Source organism: Diplotaxodon limnothrissa, linkage group LG2, assembly GCF_057381915.1.
Source record: "Diplotaxodon limnothrissa isolate DT_005_m linkage group LG2, D_limnothrissa_male_GT1.1, whole genome shotgun sequence".
NCBI lineage: Eukaryota > Metazoa > Chordata > Actinopteri > Cichliformes > Cichlidae > Diplotaxodon > Diplotaxodon limnothrissa.
In genome coordinates this window covers 40184043-40199019 of record NC_140597.1, presented here as the reverse complement: position 1 = coordinate 40199019, position 14977 = coordinate 40184043, and the positions used below count along the sequence as shown (strand labels likewise).

General features: G+C 42.3%; 2 protein-coding genes across 3 annotated transcripts; both read left to right on the top strand.

Annotated features, from left to right (window-relative positions):
* Positions 1-2984: 2984 nt before the first annotated feature.
* mcm7 (minichromosome maintenance complex component 7) lies at positions 2985-11079 on the top strand. 2 transcript variants are annotated; one of them, XM_085373681.1, is made up of 15 exons: positions 2985-3137; positions 5198-5277; positions 5757-5921; positions 6025-6149; positions 6236-6416; positions 6764-6901; positions 6985-7134; positions 7227-7341; positions 7429-7560; positions 7797-7880; positions 8142-8353; positions 8469-8734; positions 8856-9024; positions 10087-10196; positions 10526-11079. In XM_085373681.1, the coding sequence occupies exons 1-15, from the start codon at positions 3107-3109 to the stop codon at positions 10737-10739; spliced, it is 2172 nt and encodes a 723-aa protein (XP_085229807.1). In that variant the 5' UTR covers positions 2985-3106; the 3' UTR covers positions 10740-11079. The 2 variants fall into 2 exon arrangements, with proteins under 2 accessions (XP_085229807.1, XP_085229804.1); XM_085373678.1 differs by lacking the exon at positions 2985-3137 and adding an exon at positions 4475-4556.
* A 1487-nt stretch (positions 11080-12566) lies between these two features.
* Positions 12567-14365, top strand: and4 (actinodin4). Its single transcript, XM_085373666.1, has 4 exons — positions 12567-12621; positions 12717-12761; positions 12858-13018; positions 13589-14365. The coding sequence occupies exons 1-4, from the start codon at positions 12567-12569 to the stop codon at positions 14363-14365; spliced, it is 1038 nt and encodes a 345-aa protein (XP_085229792.1).
* The last annotated feature ends 612 nt before the right edge of the window (positions 14366-14977 follow it).

The following is a 14977-nucleotide window of genomic DNA, read 5'->3' as shown; positions in this document are numbered from 1 at the left end:
CATGTGGTGTGCCTCAAGGGTCGGTTCTAGGCCCTGTACTTTTTAATTTGTATATGCTCCCTCTCGGCAGTGTCATCAGGAGGCATGGAGTGAACTTCCACAGTTACGCTGATGACACGCAGCTGTACATCTCCGTGTCTCCTGATGACACCAGACCAATGGATGCCCTTTTTAACTGTATCTTGGATATAAGATCTTGGATGGCAGAAAACTTTTTACAGCTTAACCAGGACAAAACTGAAGTTTTAATTGTCGGTCCTGAGGCTCAGAGAGAGAAACTCTTGTCTAAATTAGAGGCATTTTCACTATGTCCTTTGCTACAAGTGAAAAACCTGGGTGTTATTTTTGACTCTGAGCTTGGTTTTATCCCACATATTAAACATGTAACCAAAATTGGATTTTATCATCTAAAAAATATAGCCAGAGTCGCCCTATTCTCTCTCGGGCCAACACGGAGATGCTGATGCATGCTTTTATTACCAGTCGCATTGATTACTGCCCTGCTCTCTGGTCTTCCTAAGAAGAATATTTCAACTTTACAACTCTTGCAAAACTCGGCAGCTCGTGTGCTGACGAAGACCAGAGGGCGGGCCCACATTACACCGGTTTTAGAATCGTTGCACTGGCTCCCCGTGTGTTTCAGGATCGATTTTAAAGTTCTTTTATTGGTTTTTAAATGTCTTAATGGTCTTAGGCCTTCTTATCTCTCAGATCTGCTTTTACCATACGAACCCTCGCGGACCCTGAGGTCCTCTGGTGCTGGCCTTTTGATTGTCCCTAAAGTCAGGACACATACTCACGGAGAGGCAGCTTTTCAGTGGTATGGTCCTCGTCTGTGGAACAGCCTGCCGGAGGAGCTCAGGGCCGCAGAGAACGTACATGTTTTTAAGAACAGGCTCAAGACCCACCTTTTTAATTTAGCTTTTACTTAGCGTTTATTTATTTTTTATGCTTATTTATTCTATCCTGTTATTCTATTATTAATTTAGGATTTACCTAATATTTTTTGATTTTATTCTTATTCATCTTATTAATCTTCTTACTCTATTTATATTTATATTTATATTGTATCCTGTTCTTATTTATTTTATCATTTTACCCTGTATATATCGTATTGCGTCATATCTCCAGTGTTTCCTCGGAGGGCGCTCTCTGCACCGGGGCTGTTATTGACCGTGGCTGCTGGGTCTCTGGGGTCCTCTCAGCCTGGTTGGGGGGCTCCTTGGCTTCCCTCCTGCTGTGTGCCCAGCCCGGAGGCTGCGGTCTGTGACCGGCTCCCGGTGCAGACGGCTCTCTGTTATAATGTTTCCTCACTTGGCTCATGCGAGCCCAGCCCAATTTTTACTCTTTAAGTGTGCGCGTGTGTGTATGTGTGTGTGGGTGGGGGTGGGGGGATATATGTGTATTGAGAGTGTGGGGAGTGAGTTGGAGGGTGGGGTGGGCTGCTTTTAACTATGTAAAGCACTTTGTGCTACATTTTTTCTGTATGAAAAGTGCTTTATAAATAAAGATTGATTGATTGATTGAAGATATACGGTGGTATTTTACAGTGATCAAAAACCTTAAGAATCAGCTTTAGGTTTTCTCTATTTAATTAATCAAAACTTGAGGTTATTTATCTAGAAATTTTGACTTTCTCTGAAATGGCTTTAAAGTACTTGTCTGTCTTCCTCCCCTCACCCTCAACTGTTGTGATAAATGGCTAATTTATATAACTACTGTTGTGATTCAGCACTGTATACAGAAAATTAATTGGGAGGGGGGGTGATTATTAGGCGTCTCAAAATTTATTCCTAGTTGTAAGTAACTTAAAGTTGAGCTGCTCAATAAGTCAAAGTTTTAAGACTCATCAAAATGTTGACTTGGCTATGACAGGCACTTTTAAGCCACAAACAAGCTTCCATACAACCTAATGACAATTAAAATGTGCGACATTTTCATTATATTTCCATATGTGAGAAAATGTCAGAAAAACATTTGCTATATAACATGTAAGTTATAAAATGGGGAAATACTACTGAAGCGTAGAGCTGCCACCCAGGCAAAAGAAAAATACAAGTGTATCACGTTATAACGTGAAAGGTTTATTGTTCTAACAAGATACTTTTCCTGTTTGTACAATATACTTTTCACGTTTGAACAACATAATATCACGTTATTACAATATACATAATTATCACGTTCGTACAATATAAATATTATATTGTACGAACGTGATGATTATGTTCGTACAATATAATAGGAGATAAGATGTACCACAATGTAAGGAGTGCTCTGACACGTTGATAAATATGTTTTTTTTCCTTTCTCGCAGTCGATTAGATGAGATGATAAGGCTGTATGAAAAAATGTTCCTATTAAGTTTTGAACTGAACTGCCAGTAGCTTTTGGTGTACAATTCAAACACTGCAGATGTATTTGCTAAAAACAAACACAAATAATCTGTCACTAGAACAAACAAACAAAAAAGAATGACCATTCATATAAGGAAGGAATCAATTATCACGTTCGTACAATATAAATATTATATTGTACGAACGTGATGATTATGTATATTGTAATAACGTGATATTATGTTGTTCAAACGTGAAAAGTATATTGTACAAACAGGAAAAGTATCTTGTTAGAACAATAAACCTTTCACGTTATAACGTGATACACTTGTATTTTTCTTTTGCCTGGGTGGCAGCTCTACGCTTCCGTAAAATACAGCTGTAAATCATGACATTATGTTGGGTTCATTCGTTCCACGCTCACCCTGTTGACACTGGGTTGCTCATGAATCCAATCATCGCATTTCGCGCCATTCCTGACAAACGGGGCGGAAGTTCGCACAGTCAGGTGACACCAGACTGCCCGCAGTTTTCGCGCCACCACCGAATCCCGCCTCTCCCCGCCGAAAGAAGCGACTCTATTGGCTGAGGGAGACGTCAGACTCGCGCCACTTCTTGTACAGAGATAGGGGAGAAGCGCTGGCTGCTAGTGAATAAGTGTCCGGTGTTAGTGAATTTTTTTTTTAAAAAGACCGAGCTTTGAGATAAATTGCGTTTCTCCCCTCGCGTTTTTGGAAGTAAGTTATCTTAACTGAAGCGCAATACCTGCAATCATGGCTCGCAAGGATTACGAAGCAGAGAAAGGTAATGTTTCATCTTTAACGTCATGGCAGCAACAGGTTGGCCGTTTTAGTCAACTTTTTACCAAATGACTTCTAAAATCCCACACGAAACCTTGGTGAACGTATATCACGGGGTGTACTGGCTATGAAGTTGGATATAATATAAAATTTGATTTCATGTGCGAAAGCGCAACATTACCGCTTCGTTTCATTACTAACTCAACTTGAAAGAAAACAATGATAGAAAATAAATGAGTGCTTGCACATGGTGTCAAGAAACGCGCGACACACGGGAGCAGTGTTAAAAATAAGTTGCACAAACTTGTGTGAACATTAGCTATCCTCTTGATAACGACTTCGGTACTGTGTGTGTGTGTGTGCGTGCGCGCGCGCGACCGACAGAGGCTGTTGGCTCCACGGTGACCCGGATGGATCCTTAAACAAAGGAGCAGGCGCCACTGTGCAGCAGCAAGCACATGTCTCAACAGTTACACGAGCTGTTCGACTAAAGATAATCATTAATGTCGCGAAGTTTTTCATTTTTAATGTGTAACATTTAAAGTCAAAGATAAAGCACTAGGCTGAAAAGTTGATCATCGTTTCAGATAACTTTATAAAGGCCACTCAAATGCTAGCTAAGTTCATATCAAACGCGAGCGCAACCTTAACATTTAATGGTACACAATGGCAGTAAGTTAACCCCTACTTCGCTTTTTAATAACTGAATTTTATAATGTCCACATTTAGAGTTTAGTTGAGGTGTTTAAACGTCTTCAAATCGGGTTAACTAGTAACCGCGAGCTAGCTGCTGTCAGTTAACCTGTTAACGTGCTGTTCTGTGTTTAGCACGTTTACGCTGAGGGTCACTATGTATATATATTTCTAAAAACGTAAGAAGACTCTAAATGATTGTTTACTTTGGGTAAACAAACTTTATTTCTGTTACACAAACATCTAAAAGGGCAGGGTTTTACTAAAAATCGACCATTATAACAACACCATCAACGTTACGTTACGGTAAGTTTAAATTTGCAGCGGTGCTTGAGGCACTCTAAAGGTCCGAATAAACTTCACAAACACCCGAGTCATCATTCGTGAATCTAACCGACCGCTTAAAGGCTGAAGTTTGTGGTGCATGAACCATCGATAGCATTAAGAAAGCTACTTCCACCGCCAAGAGATTAAGAGCAATAAGCTCGCAGTGATGGGGCTGCCTGCGCCTTGTGTTCAGTACACCCCGGCTAACCCTAGGCTAACATTAGAAGATGGCTGGCTGTGGTTTGAAAACAACAGCCGGGACTGTTTTTAAGAGCGGAGGGATGGCGGAGGGATACCGCGAGTGACTGGGCACAAAAAGCCATGTGCTGCTTTGTTTACAATAACATCCTCGAAGAGAGAAATAAAAAAAGCAGAGGTGCGGATTTGCTGCTACCGCGTCAAAGTAAGTGGAGTATTTTATGTATCACGGCCAAGAGTAGTTTCGTTTCTCGAAGCGCTGAATTAAATATTGTTAACAGTTGTGGCTCTTTCGAGAAGTGGGGGGATATTTTCCAAAAAAAAAATGGACCCTGAACTGAGCGCGCCTGTTGTTGTATTTACATTATTGCCCAGAAGCTATCTGCTGCGTGTCGCCAGTTATTTCGCTCTAAAACTATTATGTGGAAACGTCAGAGCGGAGTTGGCATCATGTAACACATCAGTGGCAGTTTGTGCTTTACTGTAAGGCAGTAGTGACTCATCGAGATTACAGGATGCCATGTTACTCAACAAAGGGGGTCGTCGCAGGACAACAAATTAGCTCACAGTGTGTAGGCCCATTGCTGGTGGTGTTAATCAACAATTTAAACAGATTTTAAGCTCAGAAATAAGATTTATTGTTTAAAGGGAACTAAAGTAAACAGCCTTTTCTTTGTGTGTGTGTGTGTGTGTGTGTGTGTGTGTGTGTGTGTGTGTGTGTGGGGCTAACAATCAATCTCCACCTAGTGTTTGCTGCATGTGGCCTGTCTGGGTTTTTTTGTTTGTTTGTTTTCTCGTCTCCCTCCTGTTAAATTGTACTGAAGGTATTTTTTGGTTGTTTTGCAGAAAAATGCAAAAGGTTCCTGCAGGAATTTTACACAGAGGATGACAACGGGAAGAAGCTGTTCAAGTATGGAGCCCAACTTGTGAGTATACTACAGAAATAATGAGTATAGATTTAGTTTTCAGAGTTGGTTCATTGCAGATTTTTGATATTATTGCACTTAAAAGAAAAAGTACAAATCTGGTGTGCTAATGAGCGCTGATGCTTCACTGGTCAGTGAATAAAACATTTTAGCTACACTGTTCTTTGACACCATTTGTTGTCTTTACAAGCAGACATTTATGATTTGACAAAATCATAAATGTAAATGTTTATTTGAACTAGTTATTTTTGTTATAAGTAGAATAGTTTTGGGTGGATTGCATTAAAATGTAAAAGTGAAAGCAAAACTAAATGGCTCTTAATCAAGCTTCCATGTGAAAGATGGAAAAAGGCTCTTACCTATTTACGAAATGCATAATTCCCTTTTTGCTTCTAAATGTAGATGAAGGTGTGTTTGGCGTTAGTAGTAGCTGCAAAGATGGTTGTGTAATTGTTGGGTGATCATCTAATTAATTGCAGGTGGCGCTGGCCCACAGGGAGCGGGTGGCTCTTTTTGTGGATCTGGATGATGTGGCTGAAGAAGACCCCGAGCTGGTCGAGAGCATCTGTGAGAATGCTAAACGTTACACAGCGCTGTTTGCTGATGCTGTCCACGAGCTGCTGCCAGAGTACAAGGAAAGAGATGTATGTTGATCAGTTTAAGAAGTGCCAAAAATGAATTGCTATTGTGATTTTTGCCCAGGATTAATGCGTCTATTTTTAATTTTATTTTTTTTTAAATACATAGATTATTGCCAAAGATTCTCTGGATGTGTACATTGAGCACAGGCTGATGATGGAACAAAGGGGTCGTGACCCTGCAGATACAAGAGACCCTCGTAATCAATACCCACCTGAACTCATGAGGAGATTGTAAGTTGAATCGGATTCAGAGCTGAGCTTTTACTGCATGTCTTTATTTGTCCTTTGATTATACAACTGTGAACTTCTTCCCACAGCGAGCTTTACTTTAAAGCTCCAAGCACCTCTAAACCCAAAGTGGTGCGTGATATTCGAGCCGACAGCATCGGTCACCTGGTTGCAGTTCGGGGTATTGTGACTCGAGCGACTGAGGTCAAACCGATGATGGCCGTGGCTACATACACATGTGACCAGTGTGGCGCTGAGACCTACCAACCAGTAAGACGGTTTTTAATCATCTATACCATAGGTGTCGAATCCATACCAAATTACTATCAGAGCTGGCCTACTGGTATTACACAGCTAATATATATATTGTTTAGTATTAAGCTTTGCTTGTTCCATATTCAGTTTTTCAGCAAAACGTGTTTTAGTCCATAAGAAAAGATTCATTCTTATATCTGGAGGAACAAATATATTTCAATAAATATTAACGTTAGCCCGCGACTTGGTTCCAGTTTTGAATTTTGGCCCACTGTGTGTTTGAGTTTGACACCCCTGATCTATACATCTATATGCTTTCACAGGAACAAAGTTTTTCATCGTATCCTCTCGTTTTCCTTCAGATCCAGTCTCCTTCCTTCATGCCGCTTGTTATGTGTCCCAGCCAAGAGTGTGTCACCAACAAATCTGGAGGGCGACTGTACTTGCAGACGAGAGGCTCCAAATTCATCAAGTTCCAGGAACTGCGTATTCAGGAACACGTAAGAAACTCCCAAACTTGTTATGTTTGTATTCAGTTGTTTTGGTTAACATTAGCTCACAAGTTTTGTCTGGTATTACACAGAGTGACCAAGTACCTGTTGGAAACATCCCAAGGAGCATGACGGTGTACGTGCGTGGCGAAAACACACGTCTTGCCCAGCCAGGAGACCACGTAGCCATCACAGGAATCTTCCTCCCTCTGCTGCGCACAGGCTTCAGTCAGGCTGTTCAGGTATAATCTGCTTGTCAAAGTACACATGGGCTACTGCAATAATCTCATCTCCAGAAAGAAACTGAAATGTATTGTGGTTTTGCTCTTTTCAGGGTCTCCTGTCAGAAACCTATCTGGAGTGTCACAGCATTACACTCATGAACAAGACTGAGGATGATGAACTAGGTAACGAGGAGCTGACCGATGAGGAGTTGCGAAGCATCACAGGTCTGTTTGTTGGACATCACTACAATAGGAACACATAAACTGAGACCTTGGTCTTTAGTGTCTGAGGTGAATTTTTTTTCTTTATAGATGAAGGATTTTATGAGAAGCTAGCTGGCTCCATAGCGCCAGAGATCTATGGACACGAAGATGTGAAGAAGGCTTTGCTGCTGTTGCTGGTTGGAGGAGTGGAACAGGCTCCCAAAGGCATGAAAATCAGAGGTGAGGACAAACAAGATTATAACGGCAGAATCCTTTTCTTCTGTTTCATCATATTGTAACATAGCTTTCTAATACTAATTTGAATGTATAATTTTAATATAATTTATGCTCCTTTATCACGCTGGCACAAGACCAAACTTTTTTATTCCATAGGTACATTTCTTTGAAGTTGTTTTTCCTCATTAAATGTTGTAATCACTGCAGTGCTCTTACTCCGTTGTCTCTTCTTCCTCAAGGCAACATTAATATCTGCCTGATGGGAGATCCAGGAGTCGCCAAGTCCCAGCTGCTGTCCTACATTGATCGTCTGGCTCCTCGAAGTGAGTCCTGTTTGTTGTCCCCTATCTGGTTTAATGCTTTATCTAGTATGGCGTTTACTTTCCATTAGGTCCTACACTGTGACGGCTTAACTTCTGGTGGGATAGTTTGATTAGAGCACTCGCTTTTTGTTTTAATGCAAAGTTTTGAATGCCAACAGCCTGTCATATAATTGGAAGTTTTATTCTGAGTGAAGCTTGAAGTATTAACCGTTTGATCAACAGCTAATTGTAGCTTTTTCTTGTTCCCTGTCTGCTGTTCAGGCCAGTACACAACAGGTCGTGGTTCATCTGGGGTCGGTCTGACTGCGGCAGTGATGCGTGACCCCCTAACCGGTGAGATGACTCTAGAAGGAGGAGCCTTAGTTCTGGCTGACCTGGGCATCTGCTGCATTGATGAGTTTGATAAGATGGCGGATGCAGATCGAACCGCCATCCATGAAGTCATGGAACAACAGACCATCTCCATTGCTAAGGTATCCTTAATTACTGCCAGTACTGGGGGGGGGGGGAGTGTATTAGGGGAAGTATCTGGAAACATTCAATGCCTGTTTAACATCCACACTCAAGTTTATTTAATCTCCCTTCCAGGCTGGCATCATGACCTCCCTCAACGCCCGTTGCTCTATTCTAGCAGCAGCTAACCCCGCCTATGGCCGCTACAATCCCCGGAAGAGCATCGAGCAGAACATTCAGCTGCCAGCTGCTCTGCTCTCCCGTTTCGACTTGCTGTGGCTCATCCAGGACAAACCAGATGCTGATGCTGACCTGCGTCTGGCCCAGCACATCACCTACGTGCACCAGCACTCCCGCCAACCGCCCTCACACTTCACCCCTATTGACATGAAACTGATGAGGTGAGAATTTGCATGTTTAAAAATGAACACATGAAGGTTATTGTTGTAGCTCAGATAATTTACTTCAAATAGGTCTGCGTAATAGGCAATATTAACTAATGACAAATGTAATTTCCATCAGGCGTTATATATCTCTGTGCAAGAAGCGGCAGCCTGTGGTGCCCGAGTCACTGGCCGATTACATCACTGCTGCTTACGTGGAAATGAGAAAAGAGGCTCGGGTCAGCAAAGACACCACCTTCACCTCTGCTCGTACGCTCCTCTCCATCCTGCGCCTCTCCACTGCACTGGTAAGAATTCCACATCCACTTGAGTAGTAGTGGGTGGCTGGAAACATTTAGAGGCCAATCTCACTGATTGAACTCCTGCAGGAGGGTTATAATTTTGTCAGACATTTGTTTTAAGAAGTGAAACAGGGTTACAATTGTTTTTCATCAAACTTCAGTGGAACTTACATTTGCAGACAAGTGTCGTATGGGGTTCGGTTGCACAACTTTTGTGGAGCTTTTAATGGAATTAAATTGTCTTGATCGATCGTCCAGTGTGGGATAAAGTGCTTACAGTGCAGGTAGTGATGATAATCTGGCCTACTGCATTGTGAGCACTTCTTTCCCACGCTGGACAAAAATCTCTGACTGCCAAAACCAGTCCCAGTAGCAAAAATGCTACACCCACTCACAACATGAATATTATTTAAAAAGCTTGAATTAAGTCTGTCTTGTATCATCTCTGCCTCTGGTTGTCAAAAGTGCTGTTTGTGCAGGTAGCAGTCATCCACCTACTGCAAAACCAGCACTTCAGGTTAACAGGTAGGCAATATGCTGCACACAGATGTCCACAAGGGGGCAAAACACAGCCACAAGCAGTATTGGTGCCACAGCTGCACATCAGCTTATTTGTGTGTTTTCAGATGACTCATTTGGTATTTTCCTCTTCATGACCACGAGGGAGCTGCTTTAATGTCTTTGCTGATCCTGGCCAGCTTTGCAGGGTGGGCAGTCAGCCTGTGTGCATAAGGACCAGCTGTGCAAACCCATGCAAAACTGACCATGGCCAGGACTGTCATCAGTGTATTCTACAAAAATCCCAAATTGATCATAACAGTATTCAGATGGGATCTTTTGTGTGCTGTTTTGATTTCATGCTATAGAGAGACTAGCTGGTGTTGAGAGGCGGAGACTTGGGCAATTGCCGGGCATCCCAGAGGGCATTGCACTTGTCTCGGTCTGACAGTGCCGGCACAGCGCAGCCTAAGTTGAGATGGATATTGTAGGATTATTTTTAACTCTTATTCGTGCATTCACTCAAACTACAGTCTTAGCATTATCTTCACCTTTAACTCCCTACTTCAGGCTCGACTTCGCATGATGGACACCGTAGAGAAGGAAGATGTAAACGAGGCCATGAGGCTGATGGAGATGTCCAAGGATTCATTACAGGCTGACAAATCCAGCACCACAAGGTTAGAGCTAAAAACCAGGCCTGTTTTTTTTAAATATGGCTTTCAGTGAGCTCAGACTAACATGACTGGATGTCATCTGATTCAGAGCTGTTTTATGAGTTTCTTGCATGTCCTGAAGGAAGCTGTAAAACTTGCTTGATTTTTATGGAGCTCTGTTCACACGACAGCATGTTCAAAACGAGCAGGAAATGTAGTTTGTGCATTCGTACGTGTACATGTAGTATGTTTACATGCCTTACTTTGTGCCATTTCTGAGTAGGTTTATTCAAAATTCCTTGAGGCTTTAAAGTTAACTTTTTTTTTTTAAATATCTGCTTTCTCATCTGCAGGACGCAGCGACCGGCCGACGTCATCTTCTCTCTGGTGCGCGAGCTCGCCGCAGAGGGCCGTGGAGCCGGTGGGTTGGTTCGCATGGCTGAAGCAGAGCAACGTTGCGTCTCTCGTGGCTTCACGCCCGCCCAGTTCCAGGAGGCCTTGGAGGAGTACGAAGAGCTGAACGTGTGGCAGGTCAACCAGGCCCGCACGCGCATCACTTTCGTCTGAACAACCCGGGACACGCCTTCATGCACATTTTGTTTCAGTCACCTGAGGGAGGGTGGGGGACTCTTTGTTGTGGGTTTTCTACAGACTTGTAATGAGGTTAAGCATTTTGTAAGTCCAGCAGATGGAAGATTCTTTTTAAATATGACTCTTATTGCGAGAATTCCAGCTAATGGAAACCCAGAACTCCCGAAGAATCCTGTTAACAGTACCTTGCTTGTAAATATGTACGTCAGAAGTTAGTATTGTGAAGTATTTCCTGTGGTTTGGCTGCAAGCATCCGTTTAACATTGAGCATTTCTGTACATTTTATACTTGATGATGCAAATCAGACAAATTTATATTGAGCCTTGTATTGTGAGAGTTAAAATAAAATGATGGTTCAATACTCTGCCTGGTGCCGAGTCTTCTGTGCACATAATGTGGGATGAAGAAATGTGTATGAACACCTGGTTTCACAGTGGGGACGCCTCGCTAATCCTTTGAGTAACGCCTGCCCACAAAACATACAGGTCTGCAAGTCACAATTTTCATGTTGAAAGACAAAACCCGCACGACTTTGGGTTTGTGAGTCACTGAACCAAAGATTTCAAAAGGCTTGGATATTCAGAAAAGGCAACAAATGTTTAATGCTGCCAAATCTAGCTTTCAAAACCGCAAGCTTCCAGCTGTATGATGAATGATCCTGTAACCCACTAACACATTGTATGCACTGTCTCGGTAGAGTAACTAGTAATCATGTGTCACCTAAATGTTTTGGTCTACTGATGACATGTATCTAAATAATTGCATCTAATACAGCAAGAAGCTAAAACAATGTAAACTTGGAAATTATATTTTCATCATGGACATTATTCACAATCTATTTATCACATTTGACATCGTTATGATTGGGGAATGTGGGAGAATAACATTAAACTGACCAGTGTGTGTTATTGCATGTATGTTTAGTATGACGGCCTTCAGTAAGAATGCAGTCTGAGTATTGAACATGCCGAGACAAAGGCGGCTTTTTCTGTAGATAGCTGTCCTGTGTTCAAAAAGCAGGTGTTCACTGGGTAAAAATAACCTTTAGAAACCGGTGGTGTTTCAGAAATCTGTGAAGTCTCATTATGAATGTATGTTTAAGGCAACATGGGTTGTCATCTATGTTTTTTGTAAGCTTTTCTGGCATGGATATTGTGTTAGTAGGCAGCATTTTCACTACGGTTGCAGTTGCCCCAGCAGGTGATGCTTCACTTCCACACTTAATGGGGAGTTTCCATTTGAAGTCTGTTTTGTTTTATGGCTTTGCTGCAAAGGTCCTGAGGCTTTCTGTTCTTAATTGGCGCCAAAGGCCCCACATTAAAGTGTATTAAAAGGAAGGTGGAGACAAGATTTCGGTCTCAAAGTCGGTAGAGTCCGATTGGATAGAAGATAATGTTACAGGGTAACCGACGCTGAGATGTGTATTTAACCCACTCAGCCTTGTTCAGACCAGTGAAGACTGCCTCCCGAGTCAGGTGAGTAAAACGGGCAGATGTGTTTTCTTTACAATATTGGGTCGTGCAATAAGAAGCAAAAATATAATTTGAATTAATAAAGTTATTAATTGCAAGCCACATTTATATTCTACAGTCTATATTAATCTTTGCATTTAGAGCATCAGATTGCAGAACAGTTTTACCTGAAGACATATTTTTATGTCTTACAATTGAATTTTGGTATTAGACACATACCTTTGTTAAATGTGTAGATGTGAAATGTAATTGATTCAGAGTTATTTTGTACGAACTAACAGTTTTCCTCAAAATGATCATTTCCTTTTCTTCATGATCACAGAGGTTCAAGATGATTTCTTCATCGTGCTTGGTGGGGGCACTCTTCTGTCTTGTGTTTCTCCCAGGTCTGCTCTGCTTCTTTTACTTCACAATGTCACAGGTTCACCTCTCAAAAACAATCAAAATCAACATCCACAAATTATTTTTCATCCTCTTTCAGGCCTGCTGGAGGCCAAATCTTTGTTGAATGTCATAAAGCAGGAACGTAAGTTAAAAAAGAACAATTTTCTGAGGCTTTATGCAGCGGTGCTGTTTTTCCAACTGTTTTTGAAAGACTCAGCTTCATCTCCTCTTTTTACAGAGATGGTCCCTGTAGGCGATGTTAGCATTGATGCAGAGAAAGCAAATGATTTTCTGACTCACTCCAGACCAAAGCGTAATGCGGACCCTCGGTGGTACAGAGGAAACCCAGACTTCCAGGCTTACTACAAATACTACAGCAGCATCGGACACACTGAGGGGGTAAGAAACACTTTGGGCTTCCTGGGGTAGCCCAAATATTCACCGTCTATATAAGCACCTCAGAATGTGTCACTGTAGGTGTTCTTTATTTTAAACATTCTTTGTAGTAACAGAAAACTGTGACAAGTCACCTTTGCAGACCAGCAAATGTAAGATTTTAGCTAATAAGGATGTTAAATTTTGAATTCAGTCCAGGTTCTGGTTGTTTAAAATCAGCACCAACATGTTGTATCTGGATGTGGAAGATTTTAAATCTAAACCTTCATAGTTTAAAAAAAAGCAGGAAGAAAAAAGATTTTTCATTTTGATCTCAGAGGGTCGGGATTTTGGGATTCAAAACACATCACCTCTCGGCTTAGTCGAGAAGTGCGATTACAACTGAGCTTTTTAATTTAAAAACACATATAATCATGAACGATTTCAGATTTTAAATGTGTCTCAGGGTTTCTTTCTTAACCAACTGAAGATTATAAATCTACTTGTGGCAGCTTTTTTTTTTTTTTTTTGCAGTTTGATGCTACATAAATAAACCTGAGTTTGTCTTTCCTTTACTCTTTTTCCGCCTCTCAGCTCTATGAGATCGACAAGCTGCGAATGCTCTACCAGCAGATGAGGTACCTGGAGCACACCTACGGCCCTGATGCTTCCTATTTCCAGAGCAAACTGGGAGTGCCTATGATCATGTGTGACCCAGCCACAGACAAGAAGTGCAAAGTTGTTGCTCCTCCTCCTCCTCCACCGCCAATGAAAGGGGTCCCAAGACCCACAGAGCCTCCTGCTCTTCCTATTGCTCCAGCCATTTCACAGGCCGATGTGCTCTACCTGTGTAACCAAAAGGACCCCCTCTGCAAGCCTCACATTGTCTACATGCCCACAGGTGCAGTACCTGTGCTCTGTGACCCTCGGTACCACCCCCACTGCACTCCCCAGAAGGTTGCACCAGCTCCCGTGGCAGTGCCTCAACCACCTCCTCCTAAGAAATCTGGCCCACCTCCACCTGTCTTTGTCAAGAAGTCTCCCCCAGCTCACATCCGCACCTTTAAGGGCATGGAGTACGATTGTGACCCCTACTGGGATCCCGACTGCCTGATTGACAACCCACCCAGGCCCATCAAAGGAAAGGTTGTGGTCCCGCCACCCCCTCCGGTCGAGGAGGAAGAAGAGGAGGAACATGTGGAGGAGCCAGCACCTCCTGCACCCATTAAGAAAGTAACCTACTACCCTCACCCTTACTACTACCAGCACCCTCTACCCTACAACCCCAGGGATGATCTGTACGATCCAGCCCGCTTCCAGTACCCACGGCCTGCTGATGCTGCTGATGAGCCTGCAGAGGAGAGCCAGTAAAACATCCAGAGGGAGCAAAACAGACTATGAAAACATCCAAGTTGCACACTTTCACATCTTTTATATGTAATGTCAATAAAACCAATGTCTTAGCGCATTTTTAGATGCAGTGTAATTACATCGATGACTCAATGTGTAACTGCCAGTATGTGAAAAACCAATTTTCTTTTTGACAAGAATAAATTGTAACAAATCAGTTTTTCACCAGCGAGTAGCATTTTGAGTTGGAATATCCTTTTTGAAAGGTGCAAAGTAGCCTCAAAGGGAAAGCTTTGCTCCACCCATCGCCACATGGCAGGTAAAAATCACTTGTGAAGTACCAGCATGCATGCTGGGAGGCCATTATGTCTGTTCTGCTGTACATTTAATAGCCAAATAAATGCTGACTCCTGTTATTTTCCATACACTCTGGAGCAATAAGTCACCCTGCAGTCTTTTTCCTGCCTCTCTGTCCAAAACCTATAAGGGCAATCAAACAGCAGGAACACAACTTCAGTGGGTGATCTGCAAACGTGCTGCTACTGCCAATAAACCTCCAGCTAGGCGAGCTCCACGTAGCAGACTTTCATGTGCTCATTTAAAAGTGCAGCTCTGACTTTTTTTAATGTGCTT